The sequence below is a fragment of the Lytechinus variegatus genome, chromosome 12, assembly GCF_018143015.1.
Source record: "Lytechinus variegatus isolate NC3 chromosome 12, Lvar_3.0, whole genome shotgun sequence".
Classification (NCBI taxonomy): Eukaryota; Metazoa; Echinodermata; class Echinoidea; order Temnopleuroida; family Toxopneustidae; genus Lytechinus; species Lytechinus variegatus.
In genome coordinates, this window is record NC_054751.1 from 16,657,742 (window position 1) to 16,675,513 (window position 17,772).

General features: G+C 36.7%; 1 protein-coding gene across 1 annotated transcript in view; it reads left to right on the forward strand.

Annotated features, from left to right (window-relative positions):
* LOC121425408 (myoferlin-like) overlaps positions 1 to 1,114 on the forward strand; it is a 127,976-nt gene extending 126,862 nt beyond the window's left edge. Inside the window, 1 exon segment of the mRNA XM_041621453.1 lies at positions 1,001 to 1,114. Coding sequence (XP_041477387.1) covers positions 1,001 to 1,114 — 114 coding nt within the window.
* Positions 1,115 to 17,772: the final 16,658 nt, after the last annotated feature.

A 17,772-nucleotide genomic window follows, 5' to 3' on the forward strand; every position in this document is an offset into this window, starting at 1 on the left:
GTTTTAAAGTTATGTAAGATTGGGGATGCTGTACAGGAGTGAGACTTGGTGTTTGAGTGAAAAATGAGATAGGGATTTTGAAGACAGAGAGAGCAATGAGAGCTATTTATGGTGTGAAGATGATGTATAGGATGACCGCAGAGGACTTGGTGCAGATGTTTGGTGTGGAACGAGCGATGGCCTGGTTTGCGAAGGCAAATTGGGTATGCCAGTACAGGCGTATGGTGAAGAAGGATAATTGGCATCTTAAAAGAGGGCATTTGAGTTTGATTTGTTTGGTTAAAAAGGGAGGGCGTGGCCAAAGAGGACATGGAAGAAGCAAGTGGAGGAAGAGAGTAGGTGGATTGGGTTTAGAACTTCAAACTCCTTACTTGATCTTCATAAATGTTCCCTCTTCTGTATTCTTTCAGTGTGCAATGTATTAAATACATGCTTGCTTGTTAAGGTTTGCTTGATTAAATCCAGATTTCAAAAAAACATTTCTTAATTCCAGCATTATGGTTATTAAAAAGTTTTAGGTGAAAATTTAAATTAGGCTTTAAAGTTTTAGGTGAAAATTATGTGCATCACATGGCTGTAAAATTAATTATAAGACCATCAGAGGCCATGGCCATTGATGCTCTTCTGATTGGCCTCTATGCCCCTCTGATTCGTGCAAGAGATTTGCTGAGCCTTTTTTGTATTTTCTATTTGTGCTTTTTTATGTAAAGGTGCCCTTTTTGAAAACTGGCATGATTGCTAGATCGGTTGAGCGCCAGCGTCATGAACGGAAAACTTTCTAAACCTCCCTTCTAGTCTGGTGCTCAGCAGTTTAGAATAGAAAAGGGTTATGATAAAACATAAGGGGTTATGATATGTAATGCAGGGCCCGCTGGGAGAACAGTTCATAAGAACCTAAGTTGCTACCCTGGGTAGATATCTTATATATTTTTTTGTTAATAAATGTTGCTTTGCCCTATTAATTGAAAGCCTGTTGCAATGTTTGTGTCTTGTATTTCAGGGCAAACTGGAGTTGGAGCTTGAGATCTTGACAGAGCAAGAAGCCGAGGAAAGGCCAGCTGGGCAAGCAAGAGATGAACCAAATGCCAATCCTGTCCTGGATCCTCCAAAGTAAGTCAATCTTTTACCTGGATCATGTTTCACGAAACAAATAGTGATTTTTCACTGATTATTGTTATAAGCTACCGAAATCCTTGCATCCGATTGGCTGAAAGCAGATTGGTCAGTGAATACTTGCACTGCTTTGCCTATTCTAGAGTACATGTAAATGGATCATTATCCTGGCAGTTAAATTTAGTTATTAAAGGGGAAGTCCACCCTGAAGAAAAGTTTATTGTTAAAATAGCCGAAAAACAAAGATATTGGTGAAGGTTTGAGAAAAATCAATTATAGATTAAGAAAGTTATTAGAATTTTTTAGTTTTGGATTTGTGACGTCATAAACAAGCAGCTGCCCCATAGGTCATGTAATATAAAATCCATATATTTCATGTTTTTAGTGGTTTGTGATGACAAATTTTTGTTTTCTTTTTCGGAACGGATTCAAAATAATTTGTTTACTGATATACTGAATGTACAGTAATAACCATTTTTCAATTATCTGAGAAAATAATATTTCATCGATTTTTTTCCATATGATAAATAGGAAAGCTGCTCACATATGACATCAAAAATTAAATAATTTGAATTCCATTAACTTTTTTAATCTTTGATGGATTTTCTCAAACCTTCAGCAATATTCTTTAGTATATTTTCTGCTATTTTGCTATCAACTTTTTGTCAGGGTGAACTTCCCCTTTAAGCAAGTATCCCAGATTTCCAGCCCTTTATTATTGGTTTATTGGTATGTTGTGATTTCCACTTTAAAGGGGAATGAAACCTTTGGAACAAGTATGCTTGTGTTGAAACAGAAAAATCAAAGAATAAGAACAAAGAAAGTTTGAGAAAAATCTGACAAGTAATGAGAAAGTTATGAGCATTTTGATATTGCAATCACTAATGCTATGGAGATCCTCCCATTGGCAATGCGATAAGGATGTGTGATGTCACATATGAACAACTTTCCATTTGATAGACTATAAAATGCCCTCAAAATGTATCTTTTTGCTTTTTCTTATGGTGATACAAACTCTTTATTCATGATGTATTCTTTAAAAATCTGTATTACATGCCCTCCTATAGAAAGAACGCATGATCTACTGATGAATATGATAAAAGAGGCAATTTAAATGAAATTTTACTAAAGTAATGGGGAGAGTTGTTCACAAGTGACATCACACATAGTTGTCGCATTGCCAATTTGAGGATCTCCATAGCATTAGTGATCAATATATTCAAATGCTCAGAACTTTCTCATTTGTCAGATTTTTCTCAAACTTTCGTTGATCATTTTCTTTGATTTTTCTGTTTTCAAACAAGCTATCATATTCTAAAAGTTGCATTCTCCTTTAAATTATATTTTAAAAATTGCCTCCTGTTACCCAGGGGTAGTGTATGATTCATGAACTGCATTGAGCATTTATTATGGCCGTTAGATTAGAACTAAGTTGAGTGAAGTGTCAGCATGTAGCACTGGCCTAAGCTTAATGTATTTGCCTAACTGTGTGAGGGTTCCCTTCAAGAATGCAGAGAAATTGAGGTAGAGTTAGGTATAGCTTGGAGTTAGGCACAATCCCATCGAGCCTCAATAAATTTGCCTAACTCTGTGTGAGGTAGAGCTGGAGGCAAACAATCATACGGCCCCTGGGAAGCGCGGGTGCCGAATTTCTTGGGTTTCATTGCACCCCGTGAAAATGTGGTTGAAAATGTAATTCCCAGGCCCCTGAAAGATCAATATCATTAGAGTTAGGCAAAGTTCAATTCATTGTTAATATTTCTATAAGGAATGGACATATTGTATCTTTAGAATGGTTTGACTGTGTGGTAATGGTGCAATAATGACTTGTTGTTGATGATACTTATTTTGACATGGATGGTCATGATAATGATTGATAACTATGGTGTTTGCTAGTGGTGGTGAATAAATGTGAAGATGTTATTCAAACCTTGATTCAGTGCCAAATCTAGTTGAGCATCGCAGTTTGATTTCTACCTTGCTTGGAATGAAATCATCATAAAACATGAAGCTGTTAGTGTATCAAATCATCAAAAGCAAGCATGGAAAAGTCATGTTACTTTCAGAAATTAATGAACTTAGTTGAAGAAAAAGTGCTTAAGTTCTCACTGAGGTATATCGTACCTCTTCGATGAAATGGAAGTCATTAAAGGGTTTTTTTTTTTTTAATAGCAACAAATTATTTTGCTTGAGAGTATCCTGTACGCAAAGACGATGCATTCGAGGATGAACACAGCATGCGAAACATATAAGCTAGACCTACTGGAAAAAGTCTTAATAAATATCATGGTACTTTCATAATGATATTGTGAATTGTCAACCACATGGCTTTTAGAGCTTGATTATTGTCTGATCTGATTTCAATTATGATTGATTGTATATGTACATGTAGCTGCTGAATCACAGGTATTTATTGAGAATCCTAGGCAAAGTTACTAACCACCTCTAAAGGGAGAACCTTTCTTACGTAGTGACAATTCACTTCTATTTATGATTTATTAATCCAGTTTTTGGTTGTTGGAAGATGCTGGCTAAAAAAACTGCATGGTTTATCTTGCAGGAATATTTATATTTTCTTGTCTCAGACATTATTTTCTTGTTGTGATCATTCTAATAATTTCACTTTCCTCTCTATGAATAACTTGGATGGATACAAGAAGTATTGTTTATTTAAAAGAATGATCATACTGTTTCTTGCAACTGTTGCTTACACAAGGTCATGTAGTTATGACACTTGTAAAGGATGCTTTCGATGCTATTCTTCCAAGTTCCTCTCATCATTGTCCTCATCGAAGGCTTAATGACAGAATTTCCAAGGCAAAACTGATCTGTCATTGCTAGAATGTTTGTGATTTCCTGTTTGTCAAGGTGGAGGGAATTTCCCCAAAAGTACAATGATGAGAATGTTCGAACATGCATGTTAGCCCTGGAAGTGTACTTCCAAGGTTCGTGCCTTCCGTCACATTCCTGCCTTGTCAGACCATTTCTTCACTCAACAACCAGCAATTAACTAACCCATCGTCATGTGACAATCATATGTAGCACTAGTGGCCAAAGAACAGGATACCCTTCCTTGTACATTAAAACAAAGTAGGGGCAATTTGCATACTCTTATTGAGATGAAAGGTACTTGGAATCTTGGAGAAGAACTGTGTTAGATGGCGGAGAGGTTAGCGCCTGAATGGCCACTCACTCACTGACAATCAACACACCTTTAACTCCTTCAACACCAAAGCTGGGAGGTGATGACTTTGGCCTTGCTGCAATGGCTGCAGCGGATGGGTTAAGAAGGATGTCCCTAGTGGCCTGTGGGATCTCATCCTCCTCTCATTTCTGGCTGTCCCCTGGCTGAACCTGATGTCACAGTCATCCCCCATCCTGTTGCTTTGATCTGGGGAAGACAAATACATGCCAGATTTGTCATGGACGAGCTGGCCACCAACCAAGAGTCTTTCACACCAGGGGAGTGTTCCCTCAAGCTTTTTTTATCAGGGATTCTCTTTAACAGTCGTTCTAAGCTACTGAAATCCTTGGATCGGATTGGCTGAGAGTAAACTTGTGAGTTGAAATCCCGAAGCGGTAGATTCAGGAAATGCTCCGCGGGATGCTTGCTGGTTCAAGGCTTGGTCAGATGGGTAACAATTAGCAAAGAGCCAAATGTTTGAGACCCTATGAGTACAAAGCAAGAGTTATGTACTTTGCAAACTGCTTTTTCTAACAAAGAGTGACAATTTTGGTATGAGTACTTCTGGTGCTTTGTAACTTTTGTGTGTTTGTCCAGAATTGAGTGATGCAAGAGTATCTCTAATCAACATAAACATTGCTTTACAAGAATTTTAAGTTTTTAGTAGGTTTTAAGATTGATCCACAAATGGCTAGTTGAGGCTAGTCTGAGATTTGAAAGCCTTTTCACTATACAGAATCTATAGCTACTAGCCATCAACTGATATCTTGATGTGTTTTTTTTAGCAGACTTGAATTCCAGATATATATTCTTAGCATGATGTTTAACCAAAATAACATTAGATGATCGATCAATAAATGCAAATCATTTTCCCTTCTAAACTAATCTCACTCTTGCTGCAAAGCTGAAGCCATTGAAATTTTTATTAAGAATAAATCTGTTTACAGATCGCCATATTAGCACAACAGGGTGTTCAAACTTTATTCACGCATGTAAGGTCCACTGGTTTACTCTTAATGCTTCAAGTCCCGTCAAGTTAAAAGAAGTTTAAATAAAGCTATTGCCTTCAGAAATTTAGCAGGCCATGACTTATCTTGTAAAACTTTACACAAAGATCCTCAGTAAGCTGATTACTTGGAGACCTTATATGGGTCATCACATCCTTAGATTCTCTGTCTATCTCAAAAGTTTGACAGGGATATGCATGTAATGCTTTGTGATTTGTCCAGCCTTAACCCATCAGTTCTGATATATCAAACCCCAATAGTTATGAACTGTGCACATAACTTCATCACTGATTGGAAGAGGTTAAAGGTGGATGTTCATGAAGAATCAAGCTAATATATAAGTAAGTTTGGAAACTATCTAGTCAATAACAACAAAATTAAAATTACTAGAGATGCGTAAGATTCTGAACTGATGATAAAAGTTATACTAAAACTGACAAAGTTTTTGTTCTGATTGATTGATTGTAGTAGCATTTGATGAAAATCTCATACTAAGGTGCAATCATACAGGGAGTTTTTCTCGGCTAGGAGAAAAGAATTGGCTTGTTAATATGATATCTGAATTATTTTTATATATGTATATATATATATATATATATATATATATATATATATATATATTTGATTCATCATAATATTGTACAACCACCAAAGTGGCGGTAAATTGAATACAATATGATTAGATATACCTCATTTCTTTATGAAGCAATCCAGTTATATGTGTAACTGTAAGTTCTATTTTTTAAATATGTTCTCTTAGGGTTCAAAGCCATTATGAATGATAGAACTTGTTAATTTTCAGGTGTGAATTGGCGCTTAATGTGCGATGGCTGTCAGGGAGACGCCCGATTCATATGTCAACAGCCATTTTGGGCACTGCACAAATATTGCGGGGAAGCGTTTTATCATCGGCTTAGCAAAAGTACACAGGAGGGAGAGCAAGCGCGGACGGAAAAGGATGATGCCGTTTTTCGTTCCCCCCTCTTCCCGTATCCATCCTGCTCATCTCCTGTGTGCTAGAGGTACCGTCCCTCGTCGGGAGGGGGAAGCCCATTGCCAGGAGGAGCGCGATCGTGCCAGTCATGGTGCCATATGTGAATGGTTATGCAGTCACGATCACAACGCGTGTTGCCAATTTGACAATTTCCATGCTTTGCAAGAGATAGAGTGGTCATGTTTCATTAAGAGGATTTGAAGAGAAGCTTTAGGGAGGAAGCAATGAGGGGATGAGGTCAAATCAGGGGCAAATCTTTCTCAGAAAATTGAGTAAAATGCCCCCAGCGATTGTCTCTTCTATCTCTTCCCACTTTCCCCTTGCGATGATTGACAAAGGGTGTACTCATTTCTTCTTGTTTAGTTGCTTCTGAACAGTTGTCATGGAAAGGTCAGAGATTGGGCAACCATTCAGGAGAGTAATTAAAGTGTTTATAGCTTGACATGGAACTGAGGGCAAGAGTGCAACGTTGGTGATGATCTCATTTGAAAAATAGTGCATAGGGCTGGGAATCGTTCTTTGCTTCTTTTGAAAGAATGGCATACCAGGTAGATGGGAGTCAAATTCAATTTCAGTAACCTTTGGGAGTTTTTCCATAATGTTCTTATTAAAATATTTATCCATGTTATTTCATTTGTTGTTATAGCTGTGTGGAAACCCCTTGACTGTCTATTTTCTAAATTGTTTGAATTTTTTCCTTTTTCTGCTGCTGACCCCTGTCTCATGTATCATTGAGAAATGAGATTCTTTAAAAGTCTGAGAAATATTTGCCCACCTGAACTTGAAATGTAATTTTTTTTTAAAGATGAAATATGATTTGCTAAAGAATTTGTAATGGTTCATTGATTCAGGTAAGTACTAATGCATTCATCTCAATAGGATTTCATGCAAAAGTTCCAAAGTTCTTTGCACAAAATAGATTTGGTTGCTTTACAATGGACCCAAGGAAAAAAAAAAGTAATTCGAATTTCTTTCCAGCCCTGCCTATCAAGAAGGTATTGAACTGTAAAACTGCAAAACACAGAGATTTGGTAATGTGGCAGATGAATAGCAAATGTACCGATGAGCCCTCGAGTTTAGGGGTTCAACTGGTGTGCATGTTGAGAGACTTACAGTAGAAGTGATAATGAATAGTCACTTATTTCTGTTTTTATTTATGGATTGATTTTGCTTTTTGTTCCTGTTCTTTCGTCACATATTTTAAGGTTGCATTGAAACAACTTGATGGCAGATATTCTAGGACTAGCAATATTCCGACAACTTTTCATAGCATTCTCGATACATGTAGGCCTAGTCAATCAAAGTGGAATTCTTGAGAGGGAAGGCAAGGTGTAAGAATAACGTAAAGCAGACTGATAAACAGAAAGAAAGAGATCTAAAAAAAAAGGAAAGGTGAGAGAAAGAGAGAGATAGAAAGAGAGAATACAAAACAAAAACAGGAATGAGGTCAATCAAGGCATGAATTGGGTTAACGAGAAAAGAGAAAATATCACCGATATGCGCTCTTCCGACCTTTTCAATGAAGGTGATGGGGAAAAAGAAACAAAAGTGGCATTTACAGGGCACCATACAGAGAACTACTCAACTTCAATTTCCATCACCGAAAAAATTCCACGTGCAAAGTTACAAAATGCATTTCCCTAGAAACAATGAATTCTGTCCACATGACATCATTAATCTTGCATTATTTATTCAGATTGGAATTAATTAAAATCGATGAGTGGCTATGTGCTATATGCGATTACATTACAGAGAAATCATGACATTCTGAAAGATAATTGTTTATGACTTGTTGGTTATTGGCAGGTAGTGTCCCCACTGTGAGAATATTCTGACAGAGAGGGTATCAAGAGATATGTTCATACGACATACCAGAATATTTAAAATTACTTTTTTGCTGTCAATATTCGTGCTTGAACAAGAAAAAGTATAATCCTTCTTGCTAAAAAAATAATGCACAGTTTGCAAATATTGGGATATCTTATCCTTCCTATCTATCTTATTTTACTTTTATTCTTTTGGTCACAATGTTTGATTTTAATTACCTGTAACTTGTAAGTCTGCCAGATGCCTGCCAGATATAACAACAGTTAACAGGTAATCCGCTGCTTGCCTATCTTGAATATAAAAAGTTTTCACTTTCGTTAGTGCATAGATAGCTCTTCAAATCTTTCATCCCACCAACTTGACATTAAACCCATGAACCCAGTATGTGAACACGACTGGTATCATTGGTATTTTGTGGTTTGCGTGAAGTGAGTCATCGGGTTACCAATTATTTCTCTTGTGTTTCTCTCTATCTCGTTTTTTCTCTGACGAACGAAACGTCGTCGGTCGGAGTGGGGAGGGTATCCCTGCTGTCAAAACCTGAACTCTTCACCTGACTTTTACTTGAACTTGACATGACAAGAATCAATCAAAGTGCAGAGATGTACATCTACCTTCAAGCTTTAAAGGAAAAGTCAGGTTTTGAAAGAAATTCAAATCCATTGCATTTTTTTAGTTTATACAGTAGCTTAAAAGTGGTGAAATTATGATGGTGTGAACCTTTTGCACATCTAGATATGTAATAGGCCAAGAAGATACAAAAAAGACATACATACTCTTCTTTTGGGGGGGCTCTGAAACCACAGCTGTTAGAAAAAAAATCAAGTTTTGATACAAATAGAAATAGAAATTGTTCCTTGAACGAAAAATCATCAGCTGCCCAAAGGCCAAATTATAGATTTTTAGACTTAAAAGCAAATACACAAATATGCGTAAAAGTAATGACAACATATTGGAAAAACAGAAATGAGAATCACAATTCCATAAGAATCAACTCTGATCTCTCCCATTTTCTGTTACGTAGCTTGTTGATCAGTAGTAAGACAAAGGCATGAATGAGATGCAGTGAAAGTTCTTGATCATTTAGATGAGTAATGGCAAATAAGGAAAGTAGACATTATCGACCTAGCTACTCTTGGCTTTAAAACCATGGCTACACGTGTAGAAAGGTGAGATTCTACTCGTGTAGAATATATATTAGCTTGAAAGAGAATTTTTTAAAACTCCTTGGTGTTTTTCAATTTCAACCCATTTCTTTCTTCACATTTCCCCCTTTTTTGTACTCTTTTTTTGTGTAATACTCTACGATATAAAATCTTGTAATTATGCATTTCTCTCTATTTGTTTGAATAAGCTATACAAAGAATCTTTTTTCTAAAGTCTGCTCTTGTTTTGATGAAAGTTGTGTCTTAGCAGAATTTGGCCAAGATGTCTTTCTTCATCAGCGTGAATAATCATAGTTTAGTCATTGGCTTGGGGAGAGTTAAGCCTAATTTTTCTTCTATTTCTTATTTCTTTTGTTCATGAACAAGTCACAAAAAAAGTTGGTAGGTTGGATTACTCTTTCCTTTTTTCTTAATTGTTATTTTGAGAGACAAAAGGATAATATTAAAAGGGTGATTAAAATTCTGATATTGGTATTATTTCCTATAGCAGGAGAAGAGCAGAGTTGGGAGCAGGTTCATGAACTTTTTAAAGAGATGGTGCTGACTTTGTTTATAGGAGCTAATAATGTGATTTAGGAGGACTTTTCTTCTGGGGAAAATTATTGCTGGTAGGGGGGATATGGAAGCAACATTTCTACATCCCTTTATGTTGCCAAGGCAGACTTTCAGAAATATTAAAGAGCATTTTGTCTTTAAACTATACCATGAAGATATTGTAGATAATCTACCTCTTGACATATATGTGAACTGATCGTATGGTGATTAATCAAGTAGCCTTTGACAGGTCACGCTTTTGTGGCTTCAATCTTTTGTGACATTCATAGCCGTTTTGTTTCTATCTGTGCTATGTCAGCAATTGTGTAGATCCTATAAAGATGTACATGTACTTGCTTGACTCAAGTAACACCAGAAGTTCTCAGACTTTGACTTTCTTTCAGGCTTATTTCGTTTCTGTTCCTTTGTATGTATAAAAAGAGGAGGGTTGTTTGTTTAGAATGTGAATTCCCAAAATTCCAATTCCAGAAGTTGCATGGTTGAAGTTACAGAAAAATAATCTTTCCGGACTTCTCCCTGGATGCGTGATCCAGAAAACAACCATTTCAGATCCATTTTGACGTATTTTTGATACCAGATATCATTGATTACAGATTATGTTGTCGTGAAGTATGTACAGAGTTGACAGCTCCACGAATTCAGGTCCCAGCACACTGATACCATCTGAATCAGAGCATGGCATACTTACAATAGCAGAATGAAATATTTCTTCGAATAGTGCCTTTTTTCTTTCTGAACCGTATGCCATAACTCCTGGTGACATTGTGTCGTCATTTATTTCTTCTATGTGACATCATGGAACACAATGAATGAAGGGAACATGGTATTTGGCTTTTCATGAAGTTTCTTGTTTGGCATTGTATGAGTGGAGGCAAGAGGCTGCCAGATTTGAATCCCAGTCCTCGATGGATAATTCCATTGATAAGACTTATCAATCAATGAACGTTTAAACTCCCCATCAAAATGGTACGTGTGCATTGTTCAATCATCGTTATGATGAACATCTTGAATCCTTTTTTTCAATGAACAAGTGCACCTTTTCCCCCTTTTTTCATGGGGGATAAAATTTCTTTTTGTGGTATGAATCTTTTTACCATCCCTTCACCCTACAGTTTTCTGTCTCCATGTTTCTCAGGTAATTATGGTACAACCATTAAAAAAAAAAATTTAAACTGGAGTCAATAGTGCATTTTCTCCCAAATATTTTGGTGAGCCTTTCATTGTGTTGATCTTTACTCATCTCTTTCCCAAAGTGTGTTTTATGAAAAATATTTTGTTGAGTCTATTGTGGAATACACGTGGTTACGTGCAGACTCCAGCATTGTACCATGAAGATGTCACATGGTCAAATACGAGACTCTTCAGATCAATACCTCTTGAAATGTCATTCCTTTAAAATCTTTGGTTGACAGTATTTTTCATTGCAATTGAGCATGGAACTCACACAAGAGTTGGTTGAATGGCTTCAGGTACCTTAACATCGGCATAAGCTAGGTTAACTTACGACTGATAAATATTAAATTCTAGGCCAAGACACATGATCCTATACTGTCACTCCATATTTTCAATGGGTTGCCTGGCATTGCAACATGAGGTTTACGTGTGATGGGCGAATCATGAACAGAATATCCTTGCCTCTCTTCATCAGTTCATCCCAATGAAAATTTCATGTCATTTTCAATACAAATTTTCAATTGGATTGCCTGGCATTGCAGCGTGAGGTTCATGTGTGATGGGCAATCGAGGAGAGAAAAACCTTGCCCCCTCTTTCCATCCCAATCATTTCAATGCTGAGTTTGGATCCAGCATTGGTTTAATGATGGTTATGAGAATGCTGGCGAAGCAATCTTCTCAACTGATTTCTGAAACTGACTAAAAGTTAAAGGGAAACCACTTCTAAAGAGCAGATGAGAATAGGGTCTTATATAAATTCTTGGATAAGGAATAAGAACTTTTTTTGCTTGTGTGGGGGACAAAAATGTTAGAATTACAGTGCGTAGCAGCATATCAAAACCATGTCGTAATCATTTCATTGTGTTTCATTTGAAAGCTTCGGTCATGTACGCTGATGGTTCAGTTACTGTAAACAGGGATCCTTGCATAATGAAGATATGCCTAGTTGCAGGTCAATCATGGGGAAAATGAAAATCTGCCTCAAGATGGGATAATCGGGGTTAGGGAAAGGTCAGATCTGAAAATGATCTCCTTATTGCCACAGAAGAAAATAAGAGCTAGTGATGCCTGTATTATATGATAATATCAATCTCTCTTCTCTCGTTTATGCAGTCTTTTAAGTCTTTGCCTGCTTTATTCACTTCTCTGACCAAATTGAAATGTTACTGCAGCTTCTCTGTTACTTGCACACAGTTCATATACAAGAGGGATAGCAAGAGATATCCCATATGGGCAAATAAGGATATCTTTATACATTGCAACATAAAAGTTAATATAAAGTTAATACTTTCAAGGAGTGTGGTTGTTGATATTAAACAGTAGGTACGAATGCCTAACAAATTTGAATCCCGTGGATGTTAGATCTGACTGATCGAACTGTCAAATGACTTCCGCATTCCTTATTCCCCTAGATTAATTTCTCGACAGTGACGAACCAGATTGTGAAGGCAACTGTTAAGAAATGTGGCTTAGGCAACAAATAGCGGATCATCAATTCCCTTCTCAATTCACCTGGATATGAACCTGGTGATCCCAACAGAATCTTAGGGTCAAATCAACAACATCTTTCAAAAAAAAAAACCTCGGAAAGCTCAAATGCTGTCAGTGTCATGCAAAGTTCACCGAGTCTTAGTTTTTTCTTTAGCATGTTTGTACAGATCTCTTGCAACATCTATGAACCTTAATTTACCTTTATCATGCTGGGATTTAAACAGAAAAGGGGCCAATGAGCTCTGTGATAGGGTCATTTCTTCTTTACCCGTTACATCTCTTGCTTTCTCAGAAAACACACTCCGGGGTCAAACATTAATTTCTCTATCCCTGAACCGTTAATTGAATTTCCTGGACAATTATTTGATCAAGGGTACCCTGGGATGGCTGGGTACATACAGACTAGTTTCATAAGATGATTAGGCGGGGAAAATAAAACATTCTCCAGGCCTTTCGTTTGTGCGGTGAACGATCCCTTTACCAGACCATTATTGTGAAATTTCCAGGAACGTCTGATAATTAGCTGTGTTTGAGTCCCTTGGGTCAGTCAGCTATGGAAGCTATGGGTAAATTCCTAGAAACGGGCCTGTTTGTGACTGTACAATACATTGCCAAATACTTTTCCATACTCCAAGTTCATTCAACCCCATATGTGATTACTATTGTCAAAGTCTAATATTGCCAAACCAACAAAATTGTGTTTTGACGTCTATATGAAGGTGGAGTCTTGGCCGTCACTGCTTTGTAACTTTGGAGTCAGTGGGAGATTGCAAGGGAAGCCTAGAAGGTTGGCTCGATACCAAATACAAGTACAAATATTTACATCAAGTACTTGTTTCCATAATTCAATTGGAATATTATACAGAACAGTATTACTCTATATAATCAGGTGATAACATTCAAAAGGAGGTTTTTAATCTCTATAAACTGAGAGCATTAGAAATGATGGTTGATGGACAAAGCCTGTTTTTAGTATTTGGGTATAAATTGGTTAATCAAGGCAATTAGAGGATTATTTCAGTGTAATCAGTAAGCTAATCATCTAACTTAATCAGAATGAAAGGGTGTGCAGAGTAGTGTTCATGTTAGGATTCCGAGAACCAGATTTTTTTTGTGTTTTTGATTTTCAGTAGGAAGAATAAAGTCTCCCCACATTGTCTGAGTCACAAAGGAAAATTCTAAAAGAGCAGGGATGGGGGGAGGAGAATCATGGGGAAGAAAGGGAAGGGGGGGGGGGTAGTTGAAAAGTTAGGGTGACAATAAGATGAAACTTGTTTTTAAAATAGTTGTTATCTATACAACCTACTTTCAATGAACTTTGAAATGAGAGGGTTCAACTATTCTATGTGGACATTGATGGATGGTACCATTATAGCATGCTTAGGTATTACAAAATAGCTCAAGATTTGGGCAGAGAAGACATAATATTTTGATATTCCATAGGTTAACCAGGGAGCATTTCTATGGTAACATGATAATGTTATGGTGTCTGCCAAGAATAAAAAAAATAGGCTCCTTGTCTCAGCATTAAAACCTCCTATTAGTCCAACTGAACATGAATAATGAAAAATAAAAAATAATAATTTTAGATGTGTTTCCAAACAAAAAATTGATGTTGTTCTATACAACTTTTAGAATGGTTATGAAACAAGTGAAAGAACTTTTCTTGACCCTTCATCAGATAGTTGTGTGGCCATTAAGTACTGGTCTATTAGCCATCAGTTCAACCAAGAACATAACTTGGGATTAGTCCAATAGGGTCATTAAGCAATTCATCTTTCGCTAGTCCCTATGTATTGCCTAATTCAGGTAAGCTGGATTTGACTAACTGCCTGTTCAGACAATACTGAAATTAATAACATCTCAGGATTAGTCGACAGACACTTAGGCTGCATGAATAGAAAAGAAAACATTGAAGAGATATGCAGTTTTCCAACATTTATGTTTTACTTTCGGTCATTTTCAGGCCTTTCTACTTGAAAGTAGGCTTTTTTTCTTAGCCCCATTCTTGTTTTGGTCTTGTTTTGGTCACCACACATCAGTTCACTAAGTAACATTTCAGTGGTTTAATGTATATTTCTATTCCATGTTGGTAAAGCCAAACAGTCATTTTCTATTTGATAACAACATTTTGCCACACTTATGTAGCACTTCATACAAATAGTTTGAAGTGCTGAATATTATTACCCCCATTTCAGCATCGCTGCTCATACTTGCCAAATCGTTTCAAGGAACAAGTTCATTTACATGTACCTCACCTGGGTTGAGAGTGACAAATGAACACCTGGCAAAAGGATGTTTGAGATTAGGCGGGAATTGAAGCGAGATAATCTGTTGTGGATAGATGTCCACCAGACCACAACACCTCTGTAGTGTCTATACACGGGAGTTGTGGAAAAGGGGATGAATCAAACTTGGCCGTTGAGGGCTCACATCAAGATAATGAAGACACCCCCCCTCTGTCTTCGTTTTTGTCTCTTGAATTGCGTTATTAATGCAGGTGGGACTGCCATGGATATATCACCAATTTTGTTATTATTTCCGGTAGTGGAACCCTCTACCACCTGTCCACCATAGTTTCAGTTTGCAATAAATTACTGAATGCCAATGACCAATCCTCATCATTGTTGCATGTGCACTTTGTTCAGTACACTGACCAGGAACCAATCAGAGCGGTTCTTTCATATTCATAATTCATCACAAACTTTTGTGTAATGACGCCCTGCTGAGAGCTCTCCACATATCAGGCATCTGTTTGATATTGGATAATAATATTTATATTTAGATGTTCATGGCAGGAAAAGAAAAACGGGATTTGCTCTGATTGGAAATTATTTTGAATCTTGCAATGCTCTGCGGACTTTCCTGCCTGAAATGAGAATCTGGAAATAGTTGCACTCGCAACCTTTCACATTCTCCTTTTCCCAAGGTACATCTTTTCTAACTCCTAGTTTCGGAACTCTAAATGTTAAACCTCTATCAGTGTTGACACAGATTTATGTGAGAAATGTGACTTTGATTCCAAATAGCTGACTGCATCTCAGCTTTATATGTTGGCTATTCCCAGGGTGTTTTGAAATTGGAAAATTTCCAGTGTTGATTGGAGAGAGTTGTAAGTGTAGAGTTTCTTTTATTTGTCATATGGAGCTTACATTATTTTCTGCCCTTTCAACTTTCACCTCCCCCTCCCACTCTCATTCTTTTCTATTAAATGTTTTCTTATAAATGCTATTTTTATCGCATCCGCGTCTGAATCTATACCACCTTTCAAAAATGTGGTTGGAAAAAGTGTGACTCTTTCTTTTGGAAATACTCCAAAGATTTTTTTCAAATGCAGTAAAAGAGTTATAAATGTGTAAATTGTTACATATAAATGTTATAATTTCTTCTTTGTATCTAATGTCTAAAATTCAGTGATTTCTAATGAAGAGAAAAATATGGAAAGGTTTAATCGGTAGGCTTTTGATTTGTCATTTCTGTGCTCCTGACAAAAAATATTTTTAACGACAATAAGCACTGCCCCTGTCTGTCCTGACCAACTGTCTTTTTGTCCATCCCAAGAATTGATTCCTGCACTAATATTAAAACATAGGCCTATTAGATGTCTTGTTTTTAAACATATGTTGTCGCAGTAAATGACACTGATATAAATTTGAATGAAGATCACAGCCCATTAGCGCATATATATTCAACCCCCCCATGTTATAACTTTTTTTAATGGATTTCAAACATTCATTCTGTGTAGATAGATGATCCCAATAAACAGATCATCTTCAAATTGAGATTCCACTATCCATAGCTTGTTATGAATTAATTAATTAATTAAATAAATAAATTAATTAAATTTCTCTTCAGGTAACTTGCAAATAATTCTCCATGGATAATAAGACCCAATATAAGGATACATTATATTGAAATTACATAAAAATACAGCGCTTGTTGACTCATACCCGAGTACTACATGAATTTATTTTTATCATAATTGATTTACATTATTACTTTTGTGACCTATTTTTGTTTATTTCTTGGTTTCATCTGGGATGCACATTGACAAATGCACAGAATCTGTTTTGAAAATCTGAGTGACTGGTAGGAGGGAAGAATAATGTTTTCTATGACATTGTTTCCCCAGCCCTATGGGAGCATCATGTAAGTAGGGGTTAATGGACCTGATTGCTCCTCCCACTCAATTCTATTACGATCTGTCTTCGAGGAACAGGTTCCGACATCAAAATGTCCGATTGGGCCCTCACCATCAAGCTATCGTATCGATTACCAGTCCAAGTTCAAGTTAATTGAATCATGGCAGTGTTTATCCCAAACAGTTCCCTCTTGAAAACATCACCCTGGTATTCTGCAGGATGTTGAGGTGATACCAGAGGAGCCTATGACTCTGAGATGCGTTGCTGTGGCGTCGGGGGAATGGGACGTGGTACGGGCTGGGCAGAGTACCCATTTTGTGATATTGTTATTTAATCGTGGTGTCGCCAGTGTGATGATGTAAGGAACAAAAGCAGGCTGATAATGGCAGCCATATGTTGTGGATCTCGTGTAACCCATACCTGTCCGTCATTACCTGCCGTCTCTTGATGATACGCTCAGAATTTCTGGCTAACACTCCTGTTACTCAACCGAAACTTTGATCTCTGTTATGACATCCATCCAGAATAAAAAAAATTCGCCTCAAAATGATCTTCATCTGAAGTTCGAGAAACTTTTCAATGATATCTTATAAATGAATGCACAGAGCTTTTTAGGCACATAGAGATGTTAAATTAAAATTTGGTTTGTTCTGTTCCAGAAATGTGTATCATTAGTATCATACATTATTCTTAAAATGTTGAGGTAGTTCTTTTGGTAAACCAAAGAAATGTGTGGAAAGCTGCTTAGATTTTGATAAATGATTACTTGAGGGGGGGGGGGGGGATATGACAGATAGAAAAATAAAAGGCTGAGTTTTCATCCAGATTTGTAGTTGCAAGGATGTCTAGACATTACTAACTGGATTTGGTCTTGGAATTTACAAAACGGCTGCAAAAATTGTTCCAATTTCATCAATTTTGATACCTTGACATGAAATTTATTTGTTTTTATTTTTTAACTCATTGTTTTAGGGGATATGTTTGGTTGTTATTTATGAACAGGTGGTGTTGCAAATGAATCAAACAGAATTTCGCATAGGGTGTTTAAGTTAAACTGTGCACATGTATGGACTGAGTTGTGATCATCACTTCATAATTGGTTGATATGAAGGAGCATTGC